The sequence below is a fragment of the Bos taurus genome, chromosome 5 (assembly GCF_002263795.3).
Source record: "Bos taurus isolate L1 Dominette 01449 registration number 42190680 breed Hereford chromosome 5, ARS-UCD2.0, whole genome shotgun sequence".
Classification (NCBI taxonomy): Eukaryota; Metazoa; Chordata; class Mammalia; order Artiodactyla; family Bovidae; genus Bos; species Bos taurus.
This window is the reverse complement of record NC_037332.1, coordinates 106,129,889-106,152,776: the sequence shown is the minus strand read 5'-3', so window position 1 is coordinate 106,152,776 and position 22,888 is coordinate 106,129,889. Positions and strand designations below refer to the sequence as shown.

At 46.0% G+C, this 22,888-nt stretch overlaps 2 protein-coding genes across 8 annotated transcripts in view; both read right to left on the bottom strand.

Annotated features, from left to right (window-relative positions):
• CRACR2A (calcium release activated channel regulator 2A) overlaps positions 1-6,519 on the bottom strand; it is a 160,082-nt gene extending 153,563 nt beyond the window's left edge. The window contains exons 1-2 of one of the 2 annotated variants that reach the window (XM_005207223.5): positions 6,008-6,519; positions 5,013-5,173 (exon numbers count right to left, since the gene is read on the bottom strand). The gene's annotated coding sequence lies outside the window, so the exon portion shown is untranslated. The remainder of the gene's footprint in view (positions 1-5,012; positions 5,174-6,007) is intronic. The other variant, XM_010805625.4, reaches the window with a different exon arrangement.
• An 88-nt stretch (positions 6,520-6,607) lies between these two features.
• Positions 6,608-22,888, bottom strand: part of PARP11 (poly(ADP-ribose) polymerase family member 11) — a 33,696-nt gene continuing 17,415 nt past the window's right edge. For 4 of the 6 annotated variants that reach the window (NM_001082452.2, XM_005207192.5, XM_059886622.1 and 1 more), the window contains 8 exons: positions 21,091-21,219; positions 20,110-20,230; positions 17,890-17,958; positions 17,408-17,483; positions 13,823-13,895; positions 13,609-13,739; positions 12,206-12,357; positions 6,608-10,307 (listed from right to left, as the gene is read on the bottom strand). In NM_001082452.2, coding sequence (NP_001075921.2) covers positions 9,991-10,307; positions 12,206-12,357; positions 13,609-13,739; positions 13,823-13,895; positions 17,408-17,483; positions 17,890-17,958; positions 20,110-20,230; positions 21,091-21,219 — 1,068 coding nt within the window. In that variant the 3' untranslated portion in view covers positions 6,608-9,990. The remainder of the gene's footprint in view (positions 10,308-12,205; positions 12,358-13,608; positions 13,740-13,822; positions 13,896-17,407; positions 17,484-17,889; positions 17,959-20,109; positions 20,231-21,090; positions 21,220-22,888) is intronic. The other 2 variants (XM_005207191.5, XM_024992016.2) reach the window with 1 other exon arrangement.

Below are 22,888 nucleotides of genomic sequence, written 5' to 3'. Positions count from 1 at the left end.
TGGGGAAACGGTGGAAACAGTGTCAGACTTTATCTTTCTGGGCTCCAAAATCACTGCAGATGGTGACTGCAGCCATGAAATTAAAAGATGCTTACTCCTTGGAAGGAAAGTTATGACCAACTTAGATAGCATATTCAAAAGCAGAGACATTACTTTGCCAACATAGATCCGTCTAGTCAAGGCTATGGTTTTTCCTGTGGTCATGTATGGATGTGAGAGTTGGACTATAAACAAAGCTGAGTGCAAAAGAATTGATGCTTTTGAACTGTGGTGTTGGAGAAGACTCTTGAGAGTCCTTTGGACTGCAAGGAGATCCAACTAGTCCATCCTAAAGGAGATCAGTCCTGGGTGTTATTGGAAGGACTAATTTTTAAGCTGAAACTCCAATACTTTGGCCACCTGATGCGAAGAGCTGACTCACTGGAAAAGACCCTGATGCTGGGAAAGATTGAGGGCAGTAGTAGAAGGGGAGAACAGAGGATGAGATGTTTGGATGGCATCACCGACTCGATGGACATGGGTTTGGGTGGACTCCAGGAGTTGGTGATAGACAGGGAGGCCTGGTGTGCTGTGGTTCATGGGGTCACTAAGAGTCAGACACGACTGAGTGACTGAACTGAACTGAAGGCAAGAAAGAAGTTACAGGATTAGAGATGGTGATTTTATTTAATTTGATGACTGGAGAGGGAAGCTTTGAAGAGTAACTATTTTTGTCTTTATGGACACAGAAAGTACTCCAAATATTTGCTAGGTGACATAAAATTTCGTAAGAGAAAAGAAAATAAAGATTCAGTGATGGTATGGGAAAAGGTTATCTAGGCAAATATTTTAGAGAGATTAGATGTGCTGTGCTGTGCTCAGCAGCTTCAGTCATGTCCGACTCTTGGTAACCTCATGGACTGTAGCCCGCCAGGGTCCTCTGTCCATGGGATTCTCCAGGCAAGAATACTGGAGTGGGTTGCCATTCCATCCTCAACTGGATCTTCCCAACCCAGGGATCAAACCTGGGTCTCCTGCATTACAGGCAGATTCTTTACTGACTGAGCCACTGTGGGACATGATGCCAATTAAAATAAAAAGAATAGGACAAAGAAATTTTTCCCCCAGCCCTTCCGAGAGCAGGCTTCAGACATAGTACCCCATCACACTGTTTGGTGGTATCTAAAACAGAAGAGAAGGTGTGTCTATTTTAAAGAATCTGATGTAGGGAGTTCTTGCATTATGTGCTTCAAACAAAAAGCAATTGCTTTAAAAATAAATAAACAAAACCTGTTAAGAGGTTACTGTTCGGAAGGGTCTCACTTTTCCCAGAAATTATTACAAAAGGGATGAAGGCAGGCTCGCATGGACTTGAGCAGAGGAGACCAGAAACTTTCTGGGGGGTCCTTTCCCCCTGTTCTCCACAGTTTACCGCTGGTAGCTCAATGCCCGACTTTGCTGTCCGCAGTCTGGGGGAGATGCTGCCCTCTAGTGTCCACTGCTCACAATAGCATCTCACCGCCCAGATGCTGATCTAATTAGGAAGCCCCTGTAATGGGATGGACATGAGTTTGCCCAAGCTCTGGGAGTTGGTGATGGACAGGGAAGCCTGGTGTGCTGAAGTCCATGGGGTCGCAAAGAGTCAGACACGACTGAGCAGCTGAACTGAACTATAAGGTGGTCTCTGACCTCCAGCCAAACACAATCACCCTACAGAGCAAAGCCATTCAGAAAGGAGAATCAACATTAAGGAGTTTGTTGAATTGAAATCGGTTTCTGAGAAAACTATGAGAAGAGCGCGTACAGCGCTGAGGTGCGAGGGTGTCGAGTTCCCTTACCCCTCCTGATTGTGGACCGCACGCGGATACAGCACGGAACACGCACAGAACACCTGGTCCCTGGGCCGATCCTGGGCAGACCGAGGGGTGCAAGGAATGGGGAGGGGTGGCAGGTCCAACCTTCACACTGAGTTCCTAACTCTGCCTCGTGGAAGCAGGGGTTTGGGAGTTCCAGGCAGGATGGAAAACTTCTTGGTGACAAGCTGATGAGCAAACTAGACTGACACAGACAGCCTTTCGGTCTTGACTTGTGACTTGGAGCTCCTTGAAGGAAGGCAGGGTTTTTACCACGTTATCTTGCCTGGCACGTTGTCCATACAGATACTCAGCTATTGTTTTGTTGCATGAATGAATACATTCACTTACAGTTTCTCTTGAGGGAGAAAAAAATTAGTTCAAATAAATAATTAATGGATCGAGAGAGAAAAAGAGAGCAGCCTTTAGAGGCCACATTTAGAAAGTGGCCATAAACTTGGAGTGGGGTCGCAAAGAGTTGGACATGACTGAGGGACTGAACTGATCAACTTGCAGAATACCAACCTCAGGAGAAGTTAATGAGGAGACCCTGGCTAGATGAGACAGAGCAAGGCCACTTCATAGCTCTAAGCATAGACGACAACGTCAGTGAACCACCCACGGAATACCAAACACCCACCCCACATCAGAAGGAGCTGCTCCGTGACCAAGTCCAGCTCATCCTCCGGCTCGTCTTCCTGTCCCACAGATAAGACTCATCGAAATGCCCAGTTGCAGACTTGCCTGCTTCTTGGCAGCCTCCAATCTTGGGCAGAGCCCCACGTCCTTAGAGGCTCCCCCCAAATCCTCAATAAACTCTTCCTAAGCCCCGCTTGCTGGGACTCCCCATGGCTCCAGGTCTGGACTCTCGCTGGCTACAACCCTGATTGTTTAGCTCCAGGGCTGCTTCTGGGGCTGCTTGGCCAAGTTGAAGTGCTAAGAAGAAAAGAATGCCCAGGACTCTGAGTTCTGTGTGGAACCTGTCGGGCTCCCAAGAGTTCTGGGTCTTAAATGTTAACACCCAATAACCCTTCCTGAGGCATTCTCCTAGGCACTCCACAGTCAGCTCATCACAGGAGGCAGGCTCTGTTGTTTAGTCCTCCGTCATGTCCAACTCTCGATCCCCCTAGACTACAGCCTGCCAGGCTCCTCTGCCCATGGGAGTCTTTAGGCAAGAATATTGGAGTGAGTAGCCATTCCCTCCTCCAGGGGATCTTCCCAACCCAGGGATCAAACCCGTGTCTCCTGCACTGGCAAGCGGGTTCTTTACTGCTGAGCCACCAGGGAAGCCTAGGCACTGTTACTATCCCCATTTACAGACACAGAGGTGCAGCACGGAGAGGTTAAGTAACCTCTGCCTCTGCGAGGTCAAACAGCTGGCGGGAGATGGGACCAGGGTTCAGCTTGGTTATCTGACCCCAGAGCCCAAGCTGCAGATAGACGGGACTCTGAAGGACTCTGAAGGTAGAAGGAGGAATGTGCGTGTGTTTCCGCTGGCAGTGGGAGCAGGGGAGGAAGGCATGAGCAAAGGCCCAGGAACAGGAATGAACAACTCTGCATAATCAGCATCTGGATTCTAAGTCGAATAAAAATCTCTGCAACGTCCGCTGATGTCCCAGTCACCATGCCCCCCTCCCTTCCCTACCCCCTCCCCCGGCACTGACCCAGCCCCCTGGGTCAGCCCCCAGCCCTCTGGAAGCCAGACCTCAGGGCTAGGTGCATGCATTGGCGTGACAGATTCTGGTTCTTGAAGTGGCTGGGATCCTGCCATCTTCACTAGAATAATAAAGAATGTTCCATTGGCCCACACCCACACCTGTTCCTCATCTCCTAGAACCTGGAGGCATAGAAGGGTGTGGCCAGGCCCAGAGTCCCCCTAACTAGCACCCGCCCCTCTTTCTGATCTGTGTGTCCAGACGTCACTTCTCAGGGAAGCCTCCTCTGATCCCTCGGGATTGGTTACATCCTTGGTCACAGGCTGCCAAGCAGCCTTAACTTCCCCCTTACTAAAGCCTGTGGCAGTGCAGAATGTCCTCCTGCCGGACCATGAGTCCCACGGGGCTGGGGCTATGCTGGACTGGGTTGCTGCCTGGCTCACCCCTGGAACTCAGAGACGTGAACTTGAGGGGGACAGACTGAGTAGCTGGAGATTCAGGGAAAACGAGGTTAATCCCTTTCCTTTCCCGTCCCAAACCCTTGCCTCTTGGCCCTCAGCCAAGTCAGGTGTTCCTAGAGAAATCCAGCCACAGGTTGTTCTTCTACCAAGAGCTCGGTCAGTCTCCAGTAAACTTCACCTTCTGAGAAGTGACGGTTCCCCTCTGGTGAGTTATCCAAGGTCACCCGGAGCCAGCAAAGTCAGAAATAAGACTCAGATTAGTGCTCCCAAGATGGTCCTTTTCTTAAATGAATAAAGAGGAGGAACTGGGCCGGACATTGATTCTCTTAAGAATTCTCTAAGAATGTTCATCAAACGCACACTGAGAATGTCTACTGATTCTGTATGGGACCTGCAGAAATACTCAAGTGTCATGAGCCCTTCAGGACAAGGTATTTCTTAAAAATGAACAGGAAAACACAAGAAGCACCACGTGGGTTCATGGTTAACACTGCAGAGGTGAGCTGAATTCAACTCTGGATTGCGACTCTCCTGAGCCGGCTTAAACAGCAGGGTGGGAGCCGGGATCAGCTTGCTGTGCAGCCTCTCGGCGGAGGGCAAAGCACAGCGGAAAAAGCTGCAGAGAACACAAGTGTTGTTGGCATATCCTGTATGTTCCCTTCTCACGAGGAGCCATTAAAAATAAATAAGACCAGTGCTAATTTCTTAGATCCACAGCCACACAGGGAGAAGGTTCAAATAAAAGCCAAGCTCTTAGCCTGCAGGGCTGAGGAACGAAAGCCAGGCAATTAGAGCTGAGAAAACGCTTTACATAATCTTGCAGCAGGAGGCCGAGCTGAGTCACATTCAGGAAGGAGCCCTCACTCAGGTGTTAGGAAGAAGCAAGATGCCTTCCCACCTGGGATGGGGGGAACACAGGCCAGCAGGGGTTGGGGGAGAGGCAGGACACACCAAACCAACTCCCCAGCCAGCTCCCAGCCTAGAGTCTGGGAATGATACTCCCCGAGGAATAGTGGGGGTTGGTGATGAGCTGTCAACATCTTTCCCAGACGTTTGGGACTCACCTCTCCCATGGACATCATTCTCGATGACCAGGCAGCCCCCGAGAGCCGTGTACCTCGTATTTCTTTGAAACGTTCCTCTTTTCCATCAGCAGTGCCCAAGCATTATGATCCAGTGATCCATGGGAAGTGAAGCAGGGTGGCTTCTTTCGCCAAACCTTTCCCTACATTTAGGGCAAGGGGGTAAAATGAAGCATAGTCACGTTGCTGAAGCTTCTGATCAAAAACAATTTTTGACAAGGCTTCTGTTTTTCTTTTCCTTGCTATCTTTTTATTACCATCCCTTTTTCACTTTGCAAGTACAGAGATGTATACTTTCATCTAGAAATGGACTATTTTATGCAAAATAGTCCATGTTTATTGAAAAATAAATAAAACATCCTTCCCCCAGGGGCCAGAGGGCAGTCTGGGATGGAAGGGTCACCAGAAACACCCACTGTAAGATGGTTTTTAGCACTGTTCTTGGCAATCTGTGTGTGTGTGTGTACACGCGCGTGTAGTTATCAGTCGTGTCTGACTCTTTGTGACTCCATGGACTGTAGCCCACCAGGCTCCTCTGTCCATGGGATTCTCCAGGCAAGAATACTGGAGTGGGTTGCCATGCCCTCCTCCAGGGGATCTTCCTGACCCAGGGATCAAACCCAGGTCTCCTGTGTCTCCTGCTGAACAGGAGATCCACTGGGGCAACCTGGGAGGTGACATCAAATAGCTGGATGGCTTAGACACATTTCTGTAAAGATATCACCTTTCTCCATCATCCATCAAAACTCAGCAGAATTTTCATCATAATAAGTCCCAATAAAAGTCCAATTTAGACAGACTAGGACCTAGCTTCATCAAACGGAAAACTTAACTTGTTTCCATGGGTGGGTAGTCTTAGTCATTCTGTTTTGCCTTTCTACCACTCTACAATTAAGGGATCTTTTAACACCTCCCTTTTTGACCAACAGAAGCCGAAAGATTAAGTGAAGTGTCTAACTCACTTCAAAAAGACATACCCGGGAGGGGCTGGAGGCCGGTGGACTCAGGAAGCTCACTCTTCGGGTGAGGGCAGACAGCCTCCTGGATTCTCCTCTGGGCCAGGAGCCACCGAGAGTGAAGGTACCAGGCCCTGGTCTGTTTCGGAATTTTCAATTGCATGGAGTAAGTGTTTTCCGCCACGGGTTATGTGTTTAGCTGTTGCTTGTGATGATTCAAACCGAGAACAAGAGATTTCCCACACCTGCAAGTGGGTTACGTAAGAGTTACAGGAAACAAAACACCTCAAGAGTCCTTTAACTCTGAGCTGAGAACTGAGGTTTAAATAATGCAAGGTGGAAATGAGACATAGACATCGCAGAAAGAAATATATAACATATGCAGCCCTCCATGACCCGCTGCAGGGAGCACTGATTACTCCATGTAGAAAGAGTGTATTTGTGAGTCCAGAGCGGCTCCCAGGTCTTGACCATCCTCACAGGAACAGTCTAGAAATGAAAGCGACGCTGATACAAAACCTTCTTCTTCATCACCACAAGATCTAGGAGATTGTTTCTTATCAACACATATATTTTTTTTTTAACCCTGAGGCTGATATTACCAAAGTGATAAAAGAACAGTTACTATCAGCTGCAGTTTATTCAGGGCAAAATTTTAAAAATCATTTATTCATGAATCTGGAATGGATTCCCTCTTCCCCAACCCGCACACACATGATGACAGGAAAAGAAGGCAAACAGTGGCGTCCAGTCGCATTACACAGTGATGATACGACTCTCAAATCAGTCTGCTGATCACAGCAAAGAGGACGCTAACACCAATGAACTCGACACGATCACGTTTAAGAAGTTCATCAAACTCAGGTCTTTCTTATGAAAGAGGATTTGGAGTACGACCTCAGACAAGAATAACAGCACAGTTCTCTCTTACAATGTCTATTTCACCGCACTCTGCCTACAGAGAGGAGCTAGCTAGTGAAGTTCAGAGTTCACCTGGGGGGTTGCCTTGCAAGTTTCAACCTCAGGCTCTTAGTCTCCTGGAGGTCAGATCAGCTAATGTCCAGAAGTTGTGTGTGTGTGTGTGTGCGTGCGTGTGTGTGCACGCGCACTCAGTCACTCAGTCCTGACTCTTTGTGACCCCATGGACTGCAGCCCACCAGGCTCCTTTGTCCATGGGATTTTCCAGGCAAGAATACTGGAGTGGGTTTCCATTTCCTTCTCCAGGGGATCTTTCCAACCCAAGGATCGAAACCACGTCTCTTGAGTCTCCTGCCAATGAAAGTGAAAGTCGCTCAGTCACGTCCAACTCTTTGCAACCCCATGGACTGTGTCCATGGACTTCTCCAGGACAGAATACTGGAGTGGGTGGCCTTTCCCTTCCCCAGGGGATCTTCCCAACCCAGGAATCGAACACAGGTCTCCTGCATTGCAGGCGCATTCTTTACCAGCTGAGCCACAAGGGTAGCCCAAGAATACCGGAGTGGGTAGCCTATCCCATCTCTCACAGATCTTCCTGACCCAGAAATCGAACTGGGGTCTCCTGCATTGCAGGCAGATTCTTTACCAACTGAGATAAAATCTACAACAGTTATTCCATTCAAGCATTGGGGAGGCCATCAAATTAAACTGGAAAAGAGAGCTGTGTTGAATTGGGGACTGTCTGAACATCAGTTTGTATGTAAGTAACAAATAAGTAGAAGAAAAAGATTGTCAGCATGTGCCTTCCTGATGTCTCTGAGGTCGTTTTTGCGAGCAGGTCCGCAGCAGCGGTAAGCTGCCTCCCATGAGGCAGCAGCCTGGTGACTTTCTCTCCTGTATTTCCATGGTGACTTCCACATGTTTATAAAATGTGTCCTTTCTAAAAACACGAACAGCACTTCATCAAAACCAGCTGTTCCTCTGCACATCAGAGTCAGGAACTCTCGGCTGTCACTTGGCTTCAGTGAGCTGGACACAGCTTCCTGGGTGGCAGGTGTCCGTGTGTGACCTACTCTCGGCACAGTCACATGCCCTCAGGGCTGCAGGGAGTCTGAGGGAGGCAGCAGCAGCTGAAGAACCGCCTCGCCTAACCTGCTCCCTACGCCTTATTTGTATGGTGTCTTTGCAGTTCAAGGGACAGAGCTGAGCGTCCCAGGTGCGCACATGTACTGGGTTTTTCTTGAGAAGTTAAATTACCTTGACTACCTTTCAGCCCAAATTGGGGTGAAAGGTAATGGAGATGGAATTTAGTACCAAAGTGAATTCGAAAAAGGATTTCCAGGAAAGATACCAGTATTCTGGGGATTTCTCTGGCGGTGCGGTGTTAAGACTCTGCTCTTCTAAGGCAGGGGGGTGTGGCTTCAATCCCTAGTCAGGGAACTAAGATTCCACATGCCCTCGAAGTGCAGACAGAAAATAAATAAATCTAGGAGATGGCAAAACTTAAAAAAAAAAAAGATACCAAATTTTTTTTTTTCAGCTATAACCACAGAAAATCAAGGCTGGAAAAAGTCTTTAACAATCATATGATCAAATCCTCCACCCGACACCTGAACTCCTACGTAACATCTCTGCCAAGTTGCTGTCCTGTCTCTGCTAGAATAGCTTTAGGGGCAGGAAGTTCTTTCAACATCACTTATTCCTCCTTAAAATAGAACAGCCAGGCAGATGGAGCAGGTAAACAAACTTCACTGAGCACGATTATGAATTGTACCTAATTTTTCAAGACAGTGAGCAGACTGTCTACTGCTACTCAAAAGAACAAATCAGATTGGTTGCAAGCATCTCAGGCTTTCTGCAACGATTCAAAATGGGGAATTTAGAAGTGTGGGTTTTATAAATCATAGCTGAATAGCTGTGCATTTGGTGGGGGGAGGATCGGATTAAAAATCTCTTAGAAGTAATCATTGTAAGAACCCGAAACAAAGGGCAAGTATGTGCTTGGTGCTGGAGAAGACTCTTGAGAGTCCCCTGGACAGCAAGGAGATCAAGCCAATCAATCCTAAAAGAAATCAACCCTGAATATTCATTGGAAGGACTGATGCTGAAGCTCCAATACTTTGGACACCTGATGTGAAGAGCCAATTCATTGGAAAAGACCCTGATGCTGAGAGAGATTGAGGGCAGAAGAGGGAAAGAGAGAATGAGACGGTTGGATGGCATCATTGATTCAATGGACATGAGTTTGAGCAAATTCTGGGAGACAGTGAAGGACAGGGAAGCCTGGCATCCTGCAGTTCTTGGGGTCGCAAAGAGTCGGACACAACTGACTGAACAAGAACATGTGTTGTAAAAAAATTTCCTTTTGAAGATGCAGTAAGTACCTTGTGCAGGGAGTCTGGGTATAAGAATTGGGGAGCTCTAGGGGATGAGGTGCTTGCTAATTGCAGTCATTTGGGCTGCAGGAGGCAGAAGAGGTGAGCAAGGCCAGTCACACCCCGCAGTGACTCTTTGCCTCTCCCAAAGGCATCAGGAGAGGGTACCCTGTCTTGATCCTCCTTCTGGCCTGCTTGGCAGCACTGCCTACCATTCTTTTGTGTCTGATTTCTCTCAAGTTACTCAGGCTGCTTCAAGGTTTCAAACTGCCTCCCATCCTCCCGAAGACTAACAAAGCAACACATAGATCAGTGGATGATCATTTCAGAATTTGTTTACAAAGTCTCAGTTCCTCTCAAGGGACACTTTTATGTCTACATTTTTTTGATCATATATAGGACTAAGTCTACTTGAACTGAAAACATTCACCCTAAAGACACACATGTAAACCTTAAAGATGGAGTGACTCAGACGATTCCATTTTGAGCGCCGCCCTTAAACAGCAGTGGTATTGCGCTTTAACAAACGTCAGCGACAAACGGAAACAGAACAACAAACCAACCGTAAAGTCAGTGTGTCTTTTTATAGAGAGGCCTCTTTCTGCTTCAGAGGGATCAGAGCATTAACACTGAGTGGCTAGATGATCGGTGCGCAGACCTCCCTGCGAAAAAGAATATAGCTCCCTCAACCTCGAAGACTTGGATGTGAAATCAGTGAAAGTCTATCAGGTACTCGGGGTAGATCTGGTTGGCGTCGAACACCACAAAGACCCTGGGATTCCAGGTGTCGTCCACGCAGCTGTCATACAAGTTTACATAGCTGCCGTCTTTGGAGGGAGGGCGCATATATTTGGAGTCTCCATTTATGTAGTCTCCAATCAGCACTCGGGCGAGAAACATGGATTTGTGTGTTCGGAACAGATGCCGCTGCGGCAGGCTGACCCCGTGGATCTGGAACGTGTTTCCGTGCTTTACGTCATCTTTGCAGAAGCGGCTGGAGTAAGCAGCGTCTCGAGCAAAATAGGTTCCTTAGACAGAAAGGGCCCCGGAGAGCCAAGGTTACTCCAAGGAATGTATGAAACACAAGCGAAACTACTGGGGCTAGGGGGACAGACACAGGGAATCGTAGAGCCAAGATAGACGTGGAATTCCCTCAACTATAGGTGTTAAACAAAAGAACAGAAATCTGTCTGTTGTGGACAGCTGCGATGCAGATGGCCACTGGGGTGTGTGTGTTAGTACAGACCAGTCCCCACCACCAACACCACCTCCATCCCCACCAAAATGCAGCTACTGGACTTGTGTAGTGGTATTCAAAAAGAATATTACAGGGACTTCCCTGGCAGTCCAGTGGTTAAGAGTCCAAGCATCCAAGGCAGGGGTCCCAGGTTTGACCCCTGGTTGGGGAACTAAAATCCCACATGCCATGTGGTATGGCCAAAAACAAATCTTATAAATAAATCCAATATGTAAGACAGACACAAGTGGCTTCTGTGATTACAAGTGGCAGGACCCACCTTGTAACTGCTGGGACCTCCCTCCCTCTTCTATTTCCTTCCACCTTTTCCCCACCTGCTACCCACCCATCTAAGCACCCATCACTGGGGAGCACAGTGAAACCATGGGTCTGCACAGATGATTTCAAACCCCAAGAAACCATGTTTCTATTTTACAAGGTGACAGTTCAATAATATTTTTGGAAATGATAGAACCCCACATCCAGAAATCCAGGAAAAGATTTCCGGAGAGAATGCAATTCAGTTCACACCCGAACGTTCCAGAAGAACAAGCTCACGGGTCTACTGGCTAAACAGGACTCTCCATGAAGCATCTGACTCTTCCAAACTGGGAGGTCTAGGAGGCTGCCCTCAGTAAGGGAGCACTTACCCAAAACACTTTGGAAATGAATTGCAAAGTCCCCTATTAATCAAATCCAGTGGGATTTATGTAATACCTTTCTGATCCTCTTACACAGTTAAATAAAGGGGATGGCCTTTTCAGCCGTGATTTTTTAAATTAACGCAGCCCCTCTTGCTGGAGGGAAGGTGCAAAATAAGGACCCAGCATACAGGCAATGCAGCTCACACACAGGCTAAGTTGCTTCAGTCGTGTCCGACTCTTTGCAACCCAGTGGACTGCAGCCCACCAGGCTCCTCTGCCCATGGGATTCTTCAGGCAAGAATACTGGAGTGGGCAGCCATGCACTCCTCCAGGGGATCTTTCTGACCAGGGATCAAGCCTACGTCTCCTGCAATGCAGGCAGATTCTTTACCACTGAGCCACCAGGGAAGACCAAGTTAAGGTCCACCTCTTAATGTTAATGTTTATGTTTATGTTAATGTTAATGTTTCCCCTCCCCTCTCTCCTTAACGTGCTTGTCTAGTGAGCAAAGACTAAGGAACTCAGACTTCCACAACATTAGGAAAAAGGGGAGGATTTCCCCCATTATTCTTTAAAGCTCATCAACATTCCAACCTATCATTTTCTAAAAAAAACAAACAAAAAATAGACCTATGTAACCATGTACACATTAACTGATTTATTTTTTAGTGCTCTGTGTACTTGACATAAAACAGTTTGGTGTACAGACTTATCCATGGAAAGGACTCATATGTGGAAACTAAATGTCATAATGCAAAAATGAGCAAATCTAGACATGATGTCCCACCTGAATGGCTGGGACTTGGGGGCAGCAGTGGAGGGTGGTTATCTGACCTCGGAGAGATGTGAAAAGTCTTCCTTCCATCTTGCACAAGCAGGAAGTGGCTTTTTGGCGGCTCGGAAACTCTGAGGGTGTGCCAGGAGCCTAGCATTTAACTTTTGCCTCTAACATTTAACTTAAAGCCTCTGGAGCCCCTGAATCTCATTAATCCTCTCTCAAAGAGAAGACTGTCTCCTAGCACTCCAACTAGGTTCGGATGATTACCTTTGCCAAAGAGAGCACCGTGGATGCCGTTGATTCTCCAGTCAAAGTTGTGAATGCAAATCGCCTCCACGAACTCACTGCTGGTGCCATGGAACAGCATTTGTTCATTAATCTGAGGCACGCCTCTTTTTTTCTTGAGCTGAGCCTTTTTCCTAAAAATACAATGCACAGACACAAAACACACAGAAATCTACTGTAAGTGGCATCACTGATTCTTCAAGGAGTGAAGCGCAATAGAATGGGTGAAACAGAAAACGGTAATTTAACATCTACCACAAGTGGACATATAATAGCTCTGGAAAAAATAATCTCACATGCTCTTGGGACATCTAAATTGGTTCATCAAAAATTACTAGTTAACAGACAAGGGTAAAAATTATACCCCAAACTACACTATAAATCAACTACACTTCAATTAAATATTTTAATTTTAAAAAGTTAAAAAAAAAAAAACTATAGATCTCCCAGATGATGCCCCATCACAGTAAAATGACTGATTGCTTAAACCAGTCAAGCTTTACCAATACCTAAAAATGACACTACAGACAATAAATAACTGTTCACAGAGTCTTTAAACAGTGAAATTCCTTGAGCAAGGACTATGCCTTGATCATTTTATCCCCAGAGTGCGACATGTTAGTTGAACTGCACTTTTGAATCTTCGGGCTGGAAGGGACATAAAACCATCCAGTTCAACCCTCTTGTCCGTGGACAAACCTCTTCCAAAACACACAAAGATATTCCGTGTAGGACTTACTGTAAAAGCAAAAAAACAAACATACTAAAAATGGCCTAAAATCCTCTCAAGAGAAAAAACTGAACAAATAAGTACATATTTAGATATGGAAATTAAAATAATGAAATAGGTGTACGTGTATTAACACTGATAACTCTTTTACAGACAACATTATTTTTCAAAAGAATGATGCAGAAAGAGATGTATAACTCAAAATAATAATGTGTATTGTATACAAACGAAGGCAGTAAAAACTATCCAACTGTGCCTAAGAACGGCTGTCCCCAGCCTTTCAGGCACCAGGGACCGGTTTTGCGGAAGACGACCCTTCCACGGACCAGGGGTGGGAGGATGGTTTCGGGATGACTCAAGGGAGCGACATGTATTGTGCACTTTATTTCCATTATTATTGTACCAGCTCCACCTCAGGGGGTCAGGCATTAGACCACAGAGGTTGGGGACCCCTGCTGTACAGGAAGTTGGCAGCTTACAGAGCAGCTGTCCCTGGGGATGAGGAAGAGGCTGGGAAACCAGGTCAAAACACGTGGAGAAGAGCACGGGGTGCCGCTGGCGGTGAACACCATTGAGCGTTTGTGCTTTGCCGTCTCTGAGGCTGCAGAACGTCTCAGAGGCCAAGGAGCAGGGTTCCGAGTGGAAATGGTCTCACCTGCAGAAGAACTCCCACAGGTCTAGGTTTTGAATTCTCTGAATCCTTTTAATTCTGTTGCGGTCCATTGTTTTCCCAAAGAGACTAGCGACTTCATTGTATTCGTGTGTCTGATTGTGCAACGGAATAAGCTGGAAAGAGAAGTTGGCACCGTGTTACCGGGGTTCTTCCCCACCTCTCCCGCGGGCGGGTGGTCGCTGGGTGCTGCCCTCACCTGGTAGGGCAGCTCGGTGTTCACGTTCTCCCAGTGTGGCGGCATGGGGATGGCCTCGTTCTCACAGATGTAACTTGGAGCAGAAAAGACAAAACAACATTTTAGAAGCCGATTATAATCACAGTCAACGACTCAGACATTTTCTCCCAAGCTGAATTATCATGTGACAAAAGCAGTACAGTGTCGTCCTTGGTTTCTTTATTTTAAAACACTTACTGAATATTGGCTTGTGTGCAACTTTTTTAGGGGCTGCGTTGAGAAATCTGATGGGAAACTTCAAAAACGATATTATTTCGATCTTGTTTTCCTGTATTTGCCAGAGTTTCTTTTAAAGGTAGGAAGACTTTAGGTGAAGAAAAGTAATTTCCGAGAAGAAAATCAACTTCTTGATTAAAATAAAACTCCTTTAACAGATTTAGTGTCTATTAAATACCACTCAGAACCCTCAGCTACATGTTCAATGTCCTTCAAGATCTATTATTAACTCAAATCTAAACCTTTCTCTCTTTATTGTCCACTAGGCCCCTGCACGGTCCTAATTAATTCACCCAAAGCAGAAGCTGGCAAAGTCATCTACCACGTTTAAGCCACTGGATGTGAACACAGAAAAAGACAATGACCTTGGGGAGCTTGATGGCAGAAGGCTGTAACTGATACATGAATCCCATCTGGTGACTGGAAGTTGTGGAAGAAATGTATCAACTTCTAGCCTGTCTTTAACTTATTTTTTTAACTCGTTTTACCTTTGGGGACATCACACAATCATGATTTAAAGATGGGGACAAGAGTTTGAGCAAACTCAGGGAGACAGTGAAGGATAGGAAAGCCTGGCGTGCTGCAGTCCATGGTGTCGCAAAGAGTCGGACGTGACTCAGCGACTGGACAATAAAGGTGTAAGAGAGTGAGTGGTGGATGGCTTCCCTCCCTCTCCAGTCCCCGGTCTGGTTCTCACCTCTTGCCTCCACGCCAAGTAATCACTGCTTTCAGTCTTTTGGGTATTCTAGAACTTTAGGTTAACACAAACCTATGGGGTTTTTTGTCTGTTTGTTTTGCACACAGGAATGGCAGCATATTCCTGTGTCTTTTGTAGCTGCTCTATGTTTTTCACTATATTCTCAGAGAGCCTTCTGTATCATGGAGAGAACTCCCCAGCACACAGCCTGGCACACGCAGACACTCTGGACACTGGAGGATGAAGGCGTGCATTCTACTGACGCAGGTACCCCAGTGCATGGACACACCCCCTCCTGTTGACCACAAGTTCCCTGTGGATGACATTTGGCTGTTTCCAACTCTTGCTGCCATTAAGGATGCTAGAGAACAAGTCTGTCCACTTGTCATTGTCCATGGCCGCTTGTCAACTTTTAAGATAACATTTTCGGAATGGCATTTCTGGGTCAAAGAATATATTTATTCCTGACTTTAACAGAAACTTTCCAGAGGCCCTCCTCAAAGGCTACAGTCATTGACATTCCCAGCAGAAACGTAGAGAACGCCTACTTGTCCACAACCTCTCCGAAGAGGTGTGTTACCAGACTCTGGAATTTCTGTCCATCTGATAGTAAGAAATAACCTGGTATAATTTGTATTTCTCTTTTTTATAAGTGAGGCTGCATGAACTGCACAAATTCTTTTCTTATTCTTCTAAGGGGCTATTGGTTTTCTACTTAGAGATTCTTCAAAGTACTTCATATACTCCAGAGACTGTGATACCACGTGACAATACCTTTCCCAGGTTTTCTTTGTTTTTTGTTTGTTTTTTTCACTTTGCCTGAAGTATCTTTTTTGCTTCCCAGGTGGCTCAGTGGTAAAGAATCTGCCTGCAATGCAGGAGACCTGGGTTCAATTCCTGGGTTGGGAAGATCCCCTGGAGAAGGAAATGGCAGCCCACTGCAATACTCTTGACTAGAGAATCCCATGGACAGAGGAGCCTGGCAGGCTCCAATCCATGGGACTGCAAACAGTCAGGCACAACTTGGTGACTAAGCAACGACAGAAGTATCTTTCAGCTGTGTGAAACGTTTTTGTTTGCTTATTTGTTGAATATTTACAGCCTTGGTTAATTGCAAATTTCTTGCCAACAGGCAATGTGCTATTCACTTTGCATGTCATGAGAGCTCGGTATATTCCCGCAATACACAAGCATTTCTGTATCAACACCTCTTGGTCGTCATTGCTCATCTGTATCCTGCCTAACCATTCTTCCTTTTATTATCCTGCGTCTTGGACTCCGTTCTGGTTATTTCCCCCCCTCTCCTGTCTTTGTGCTATTGCTTCTATGGTCTGTGAGCGAACAAAGTGCCTTGCATTACATGCCTCTCCCCACAAAAAGACACCAGATATAGTGACATACAATTACTATAACATTTTTCATTATTATGTCTCATTTTTCTCTCAGATTACATACCCTCTGAAAATAAGCAATTCCTTTCTTAAATTCCTTGTACTTAAGAATGAGGATATAAGGTAGCTAGTAAGGAAGTAAAGTTCTCTCCCTTCCTAGAGCATTCATTATACAAGTACTTGCATAACTTATAAATCATAATCCTAAAATATATGCCCAAAGTCCCAAGAAGAGAAACTTCAAAAACTATTTTCTTTAATCCTTTCAAAACATCTCCTTGGAAGAAGCAAATGGGCATCTCCTACAAATCACATGCTATTAAACAGCATTTTTTGTTTGTTTCATTTTAAATTCTTTGAACAACAGGAATCTCAAGACTTGATTGAGGAATCATTCCCAATAATACAAGACACGCCCTAAAGTTTTTCCCTTCAACTTTACTCATGTGAATAACACCTATTTATTCTCTTGTTTCTCTTGTGGCATTTATAGCAGGGCTTCCCTGGTGGCTCAGTGGTAAAGAATCTGCCTGCCAATGCAGGAGATGTGGGTTCGATCCCTGGATCAGGAAGATCCCCTGAAGGAGGAAATGGAAACCCACTGCAGTATTCTTGCCTGGAGAATCCCCATGGACAGAAGAGCCTGGTGGGGCTACAACCCATGGGGTCGCAGAGTGGGACATGACTTGGTGACTAAACCACAACAAGGCATTCATAGCTTTTCAGGATAGGACAGCAGACAGCTGGGCCACCGTCCCACGCACTCCTGTCTCCCCAGGCCCCCTTTAGTCACTGCAGATCTGAAATTACCTCCAGGAGCTGCCCAGTGGGGCTCAGTGGAGGTGAAGACAAAGTGGGTAATTACTCAGGATTTACAACCCAAATAATTGGATGGTTCCAGGAGAGTCTTTCCAAGCTAATTTGAGCTTACCTTGGTAGGTTATTTTAAGGATTTATCGTAGAGATCATTAGGCATTTTTTAAACTACTGCTCAAACTGCTCTAAAGAATTGAAAAATACATCTATCTAAGGGAAATGAAAAGGACGACAGGAAAGGAAATGCCAGTCGAAAATATCAGTACGGCTCATGCATCAACAAATGTGAAATTCAGTAAAGATTAATATTAAGATCATTAAATAACCCACCAAAACATTCTCCGTCTACTTATTTCTCTGCCAAACGTTAAAGAAGAGGAGAGAGAGAGACAGCCCACTTTTTGCAGCCCATTCCCCCCACAATACCTGAAAGCACTGATGGAAAAGGGGGCTCTTTTTATTAAGCGCTGCTTCCCCGTGGTGAGGTTCATCTGCTTCATTTCTGTGCACAGAGACAAAGAGGTGAGTCACGGGAACACACTGGGCGACGCCACGTCACGAAGCTTTGCAGCCGCACAATCGGATGGTCAAGGACCACGGGCTTCAGGAGCAGCTGCCAGCACCAGCCTTATTAGGGATGCCTGACCACATGTCTGGTTATCAGCTTCCCTGCTTGATCTAAGCTAACAGAGGAGGAGGCCACCCTCACACGCGGCTCAGTACGTAGGGTCTATTCCTTTTCGTACCGTGCTTGAGTCAAACACGTGAACAGAGAGGGGTTCTCAACTTTGGAAAATTAGAAGTACTAGGAAGAGAAAGAAAGTACTGAATCTTCTGACTGGCTTCTTTAATGTTTGATTGTTTCAAAAATTTTGGACATAACAACAAAAACAAAAAAGATACTTTACCATGATAAAACTTGCACAACTCAGTTTCAAAAATTTGTACATTCCTTGCCTTCTCTGTAAATTGTACACCTAAACCAAAACAATAGAAAACCTAGCTAGACTCAATACAGACTTACACGAGGGATGCAGTGCTAAGAGGCTAATGGACTGACTGATGTATCACTTTCTTCTCTCCTCTCTTTCTCAGCCATGGCGGTATTTGCCAGGTCCACCTCATCATCCCCACCGAGGTAGGCGCTAAGTCTTACCGAGGGGATTCTGGTCAGTTCACCACCTTGTCTACGTGGACGTCATCCCACGCCAAGATGAGGTGGTCCACGCAGCCGGGCTGCTGCTGTGAGAAGTGTGCTCACCCCTCCTGTACGCCTAGGCTCTGCACACGCTGGCACAGCCACCATGCGGCGAGAAAGCAACGTCATCTCAGCACATGGAGTTAAGCCTGTGATGCCTTCACCTTATACCAGCTTGTCTTGAGCTTACTTCTCACCAGTTTTATAAAGAGAAGCTGAGCTGGCTTGTGACAAAATGATGGGGACTAATTTTGCCAATGTACGTGGGAAATGCTAATACCTACACTTTCGAAACAGTGTCATTACATAGAGGGGTGTGAGCTGGTGTTTATGTGACTCTTGTTCTTTGATAGACTTTTTTTTTTTTTAAATAAACTGCACTGTCCGAGAGAAATGCTCCCCCAGATACAGTTCACTAGAAAGTATTCTTTCAAAGACACGTGGCTTGTTGGAGCACGGACCAAACGCTTTGACGAGTCCTGCCCTCCATGTAAAGCTTGAGGTCTGCACGTCATGACGTCTCAGTGCGGCTTCAACACTGACAGTTGTGCACCAGCCTCAAGTGTCCACCAGCACCTTCTGTCTAAGACAAGTGTCGGGCCCCTTAAAGGCAGCCAATTTGCCTAATGTAAAAAATGCTATGCTTAGTCAGCACTGCTGCTACTGCTGCTGCTAAGTCGCTTCAGTCATGTCCGACTCTGTGCGACCCCATAGACGGCAGCCCACCAGGCTCCCCCATCCCTGGGATTCTCCAGGCAAGAACACTGGAGTGGGTTGCCATTTCCTTCTCCAATGCATGAAAGTGAAAAGTGAAAGTGAAGTCGCCCAGTCGTGTCCAACTCCTAGCGACCCCATGGACTGCAGCCTACCAGGCTCCTCCATCCATGGGATTTTCCAGGCAAGAGTACTGGAGTGGGGTGCCATTGCCTTCTCCGTAGTCAGCACTAACTCTTGACTAAAAACAAATAAACAACTCTGGGGGCATAGCAGTCATTGGAGACTTGGCTGCACCAATGTCTTAGTGGACAATTTAACCCCCTTCAGTATGTCTGGGCCTTGGCTCCTCCAGGGGAATCTCCTGTGTTTCACCAGCCCCCTACCTGCTACCACAGCCAGCGCTCACTGATATAAGGACTCCACTCTCAGGAACCAGGAAAGAACACCTGACCTGGATGACAGAGCTGTGTGGCAGCGCAAAGCACTTTTGTTAAGAAAGCCGCCCTCCCTCCAGGTCCTATTTGCCTCTGACCAGTAAACAGCTGAGGCTGGCAACTGGAGAAGGCAGTGTGAGTGCAAGAGGTTTGTCAAGGGGTCCTTAAAAGCATGCCCTTGGATTTCATCACAGATGAATGTTCATCCCGGATTAATTTCATCACAGATGAAATCCAAGTGGGGCTGATTTCCAGACTAGCTGGCTGGAAATGAGAGATCCAGAAATCAGAAAGTGGCTGAAGGCAATGTCCACTGAAGAGTGGTTTTCTAGGCAAGACACCAAGAGATGGGTCATTTGGCTGAACTCTGGCCTTAAAACTAGAACCGGCCACGTAGGACTTTGTCACGTAACTGCTCTGGTTGATCCTGAAATCACCTGATGGCTCCTACCTATTTCAAGAGACTGAAAGGATGAGGAGCAACACAATGGCTTAGAGGCGTTTTGTGTTCCTTAGGTGAGAAGCATTATATGAACTCAAGAGATATGAAACTCTCCATATATATCAGTATCTATAAGCATATGAACACACCTTTATAAAAGGCAAATCCAAAAGTTTTAAATGTTGAATTTTTGTAGAGGCATCTTTATGTATTACAAAAGGGGTTTACTTTGCCGTTTGCAAATATTAATATATCAACTAATCCTGATCTGCAGAACTGTAGATTTCACCATATCAACACACTAAGAACACACAACTGTTAGGGGAAAAAAACATACCTGCAAAGTCTATCTTGTAGCTGAATTTGGAAGTGGTAAAAGAAATGGAGCCACAAGGGTTTGCTTTGAAGCTTTTTTCGATATCTTCACTGCTAACTGAACACTGAATGTTGGTATCCGGCTTTAAGACAAACCAGAAAGTTCATTTACCAGCTGTTCACAGAAATGGCTTGGCCACAGAGGCAGGTACTGGGGGAGACAGAGAATGGAGGGACAGAGGAAACTTGCTGACCTGTCCTAGTCACCAACACATGGGGAGAATTGGCTAAGACAACATGTGGGCAAAGGCTTAAGGATTTTCAGCACACACACAAAAAAAACTTTAACGACTGGTTATAAGGCCTTTTTCCAAAGTATTGCAATATTTTCAGATTATTGCCAAAATGACACATCTTAAGTGGCTCAAATCAAATCTTTTAAGTAGCCTCGTAAGTGAAAAAAGAAAAAAGACCACAAACTTTTGAGTGTGGGCTCACATCTCAGCTTAACTGTTAATTAACTGTGTGACTTGGGACCAGTTACATTAACTTTCCTGAGTTTCCCAGTCTTTGGCTGTAAGAGAGTGTTAGCATCTGCTTTCAGGCTGCTATGAGGCTGGAGGAGAACACATATCTACACCCTCTGACTTGACACTGGGAGCACAGGGGCGCTTCATGCAGGCTGGGTCTCTTCCCTGACCATTTGTCCACCAAACCAGGCCTGGCCTTGCGCACACATGCCCAGCCCACACACCCCGCAGACACTCTCATCCCGCAGACACGCTCACCCTCTGGACACACAGAAAACATACACCGTAACTTCTAAGAAAACACTGAAAATCTGGGGAAGGGGAGAGGAGCCAGAAGAGTTTGACTTTTCTTTTAGTTCCGCTCTCTGACTTCCCTAAGGTTTGGTTTCTGGCGGGTGCAGCTTCTACTGATTTTTCACGCGAGCATGACGACGCTCCGCGTTTAACCCCCGCCCCACCCAGAGGGGCGCTACCTGAAACATGTGCCACTTGCCGCACTCCGCCAAGTAAAACCAGCCCCACTGTGTGTCTGACGTGTCCATCTCATCCACCTCGCTGTCTGTCGTCTTGGATAAGAATTCTTCTGCTTTGTGAAACATCTCCTGAAGTGCCGGAGAGAGGAAGAGATCGTTTTCTTAGCAACCAGTGCGCCGTTTACACATTACTTTTTTTTTTAATTTTTACTTATTTAATATATTTACTTGGCTGCAGGTCCAGGGGGCGCTAGTGGTAAATAATCCACCTGCCAATGCAGGAGACTTAAGAAACGCAAGCTTGATCCCTGGGTGGGGAAGACTCCCTAGAGGAGGAAATGGCAATCCACTCCAGTATTCTTGCCTGGAGAACCCCATGGACAGAGGAGCCTAGCAGGCCACGGTCCATAGGGTCACCAAGGGTCAGACATGACTGAAGTGACTTAGCATCCACACCGCATCTTGGTTGTGGCAATGTGGGATCCCGTTCCCTAACCAAGGATTGAACATCGGCCCCCTGCATTGGGAACACTGAGTCTTAGCCACTGGACACCATGAAGTTTCTACACATCATTTTTCTTCTCACAAAGATCTGTAATGTCAACTCTGATGCTGACAAACAGCATAGTGTCTTGCATATTGGCTCTGAAGATAAACATGTAAAATGATGAATATCACATTTGCACATCAGACGTGGAACATAAAGTTCCAGTTTTTAGCAGCAACTGCTGGACAAACAGTTTGGAGGTTTTGGATTAACTGCTTATAAGAGAAGTTCCCAGAGTGGGCTGTTTAGGAAAAAAAAGAGGAAAGCTTCAGTGTGCATGCTCAGTCTCTAAGTCACGTCTGACTGTTTTGTGACCCTAGGACTGGAGCCCGCCAGGCTCCTCTGTTAGCTTTCCCAGGCAAGAACACTGGAGCGGGTTGCTGTTTCCTTCTCCAGGGAATCTTCCCAAGGGGTCAAACCCAAATCTCTCATGTCCTCCACTGGCAGGCAGGTTCCTTACCACTGTACCACCTGGGAAGCCTCGATTCAGTCTGCGATTATGAAGTAAACCACAAATTTTAGTTTTACGCTTAAACTGTCCAGTCTGTTTAAAAAATCTTGGTGTTTAATTAAAAAAAAAAATATTGACGATCATTGCTTAACAAATATGACAATCAATCAGACACTTGGGTGGATGCATCGATGTCCCTGCCACCACTTAAGCAAGCTGTATCAGCACCAAGAAGCACTCCAGCTTCTCAGTTTAGCGCCGAGAAATGTGGCTTATCCTCTGTTCATGTATTTGGCTGAAGGATCCACGCTACCACTACTAGTTAAAACCAAATACTGACACATTTGATTTTTGTTTTAAACGTTCGTATTTCGGGAACTCCCTGGTGGTCCAGCGGCTGAGACTGAAGAGTTTTCACTGCCAGGGCCCGATTCAATCCCTGGCTAGGGAACTAAGATCCTGCAAGCTGTGTGGCGTATCTTTAAAAAAAGCAATTAATTTTCATATTTCATTTAGTGGCATGGAAAGATGTTTGTAAAATATAGTATTGAGAGTACAAAGAAGGCTATAATAAATGGAAACAGTATGATCCAATTTTAATAAAAATATACATCTATCTTTACCCACATAAATGTGTATATGTCTATATATGCACACGTGTATATGCATACACACAGAAAAGTCCAAATGGATATACGTTTAACACGGCTTTTTCTCTGAATGTTAGGATAATAATAGTAATAATAGTAACCCTTATATAACTCTTCAGTTCAGTTCACTTCAGTTCAGTTGCTCAGTCA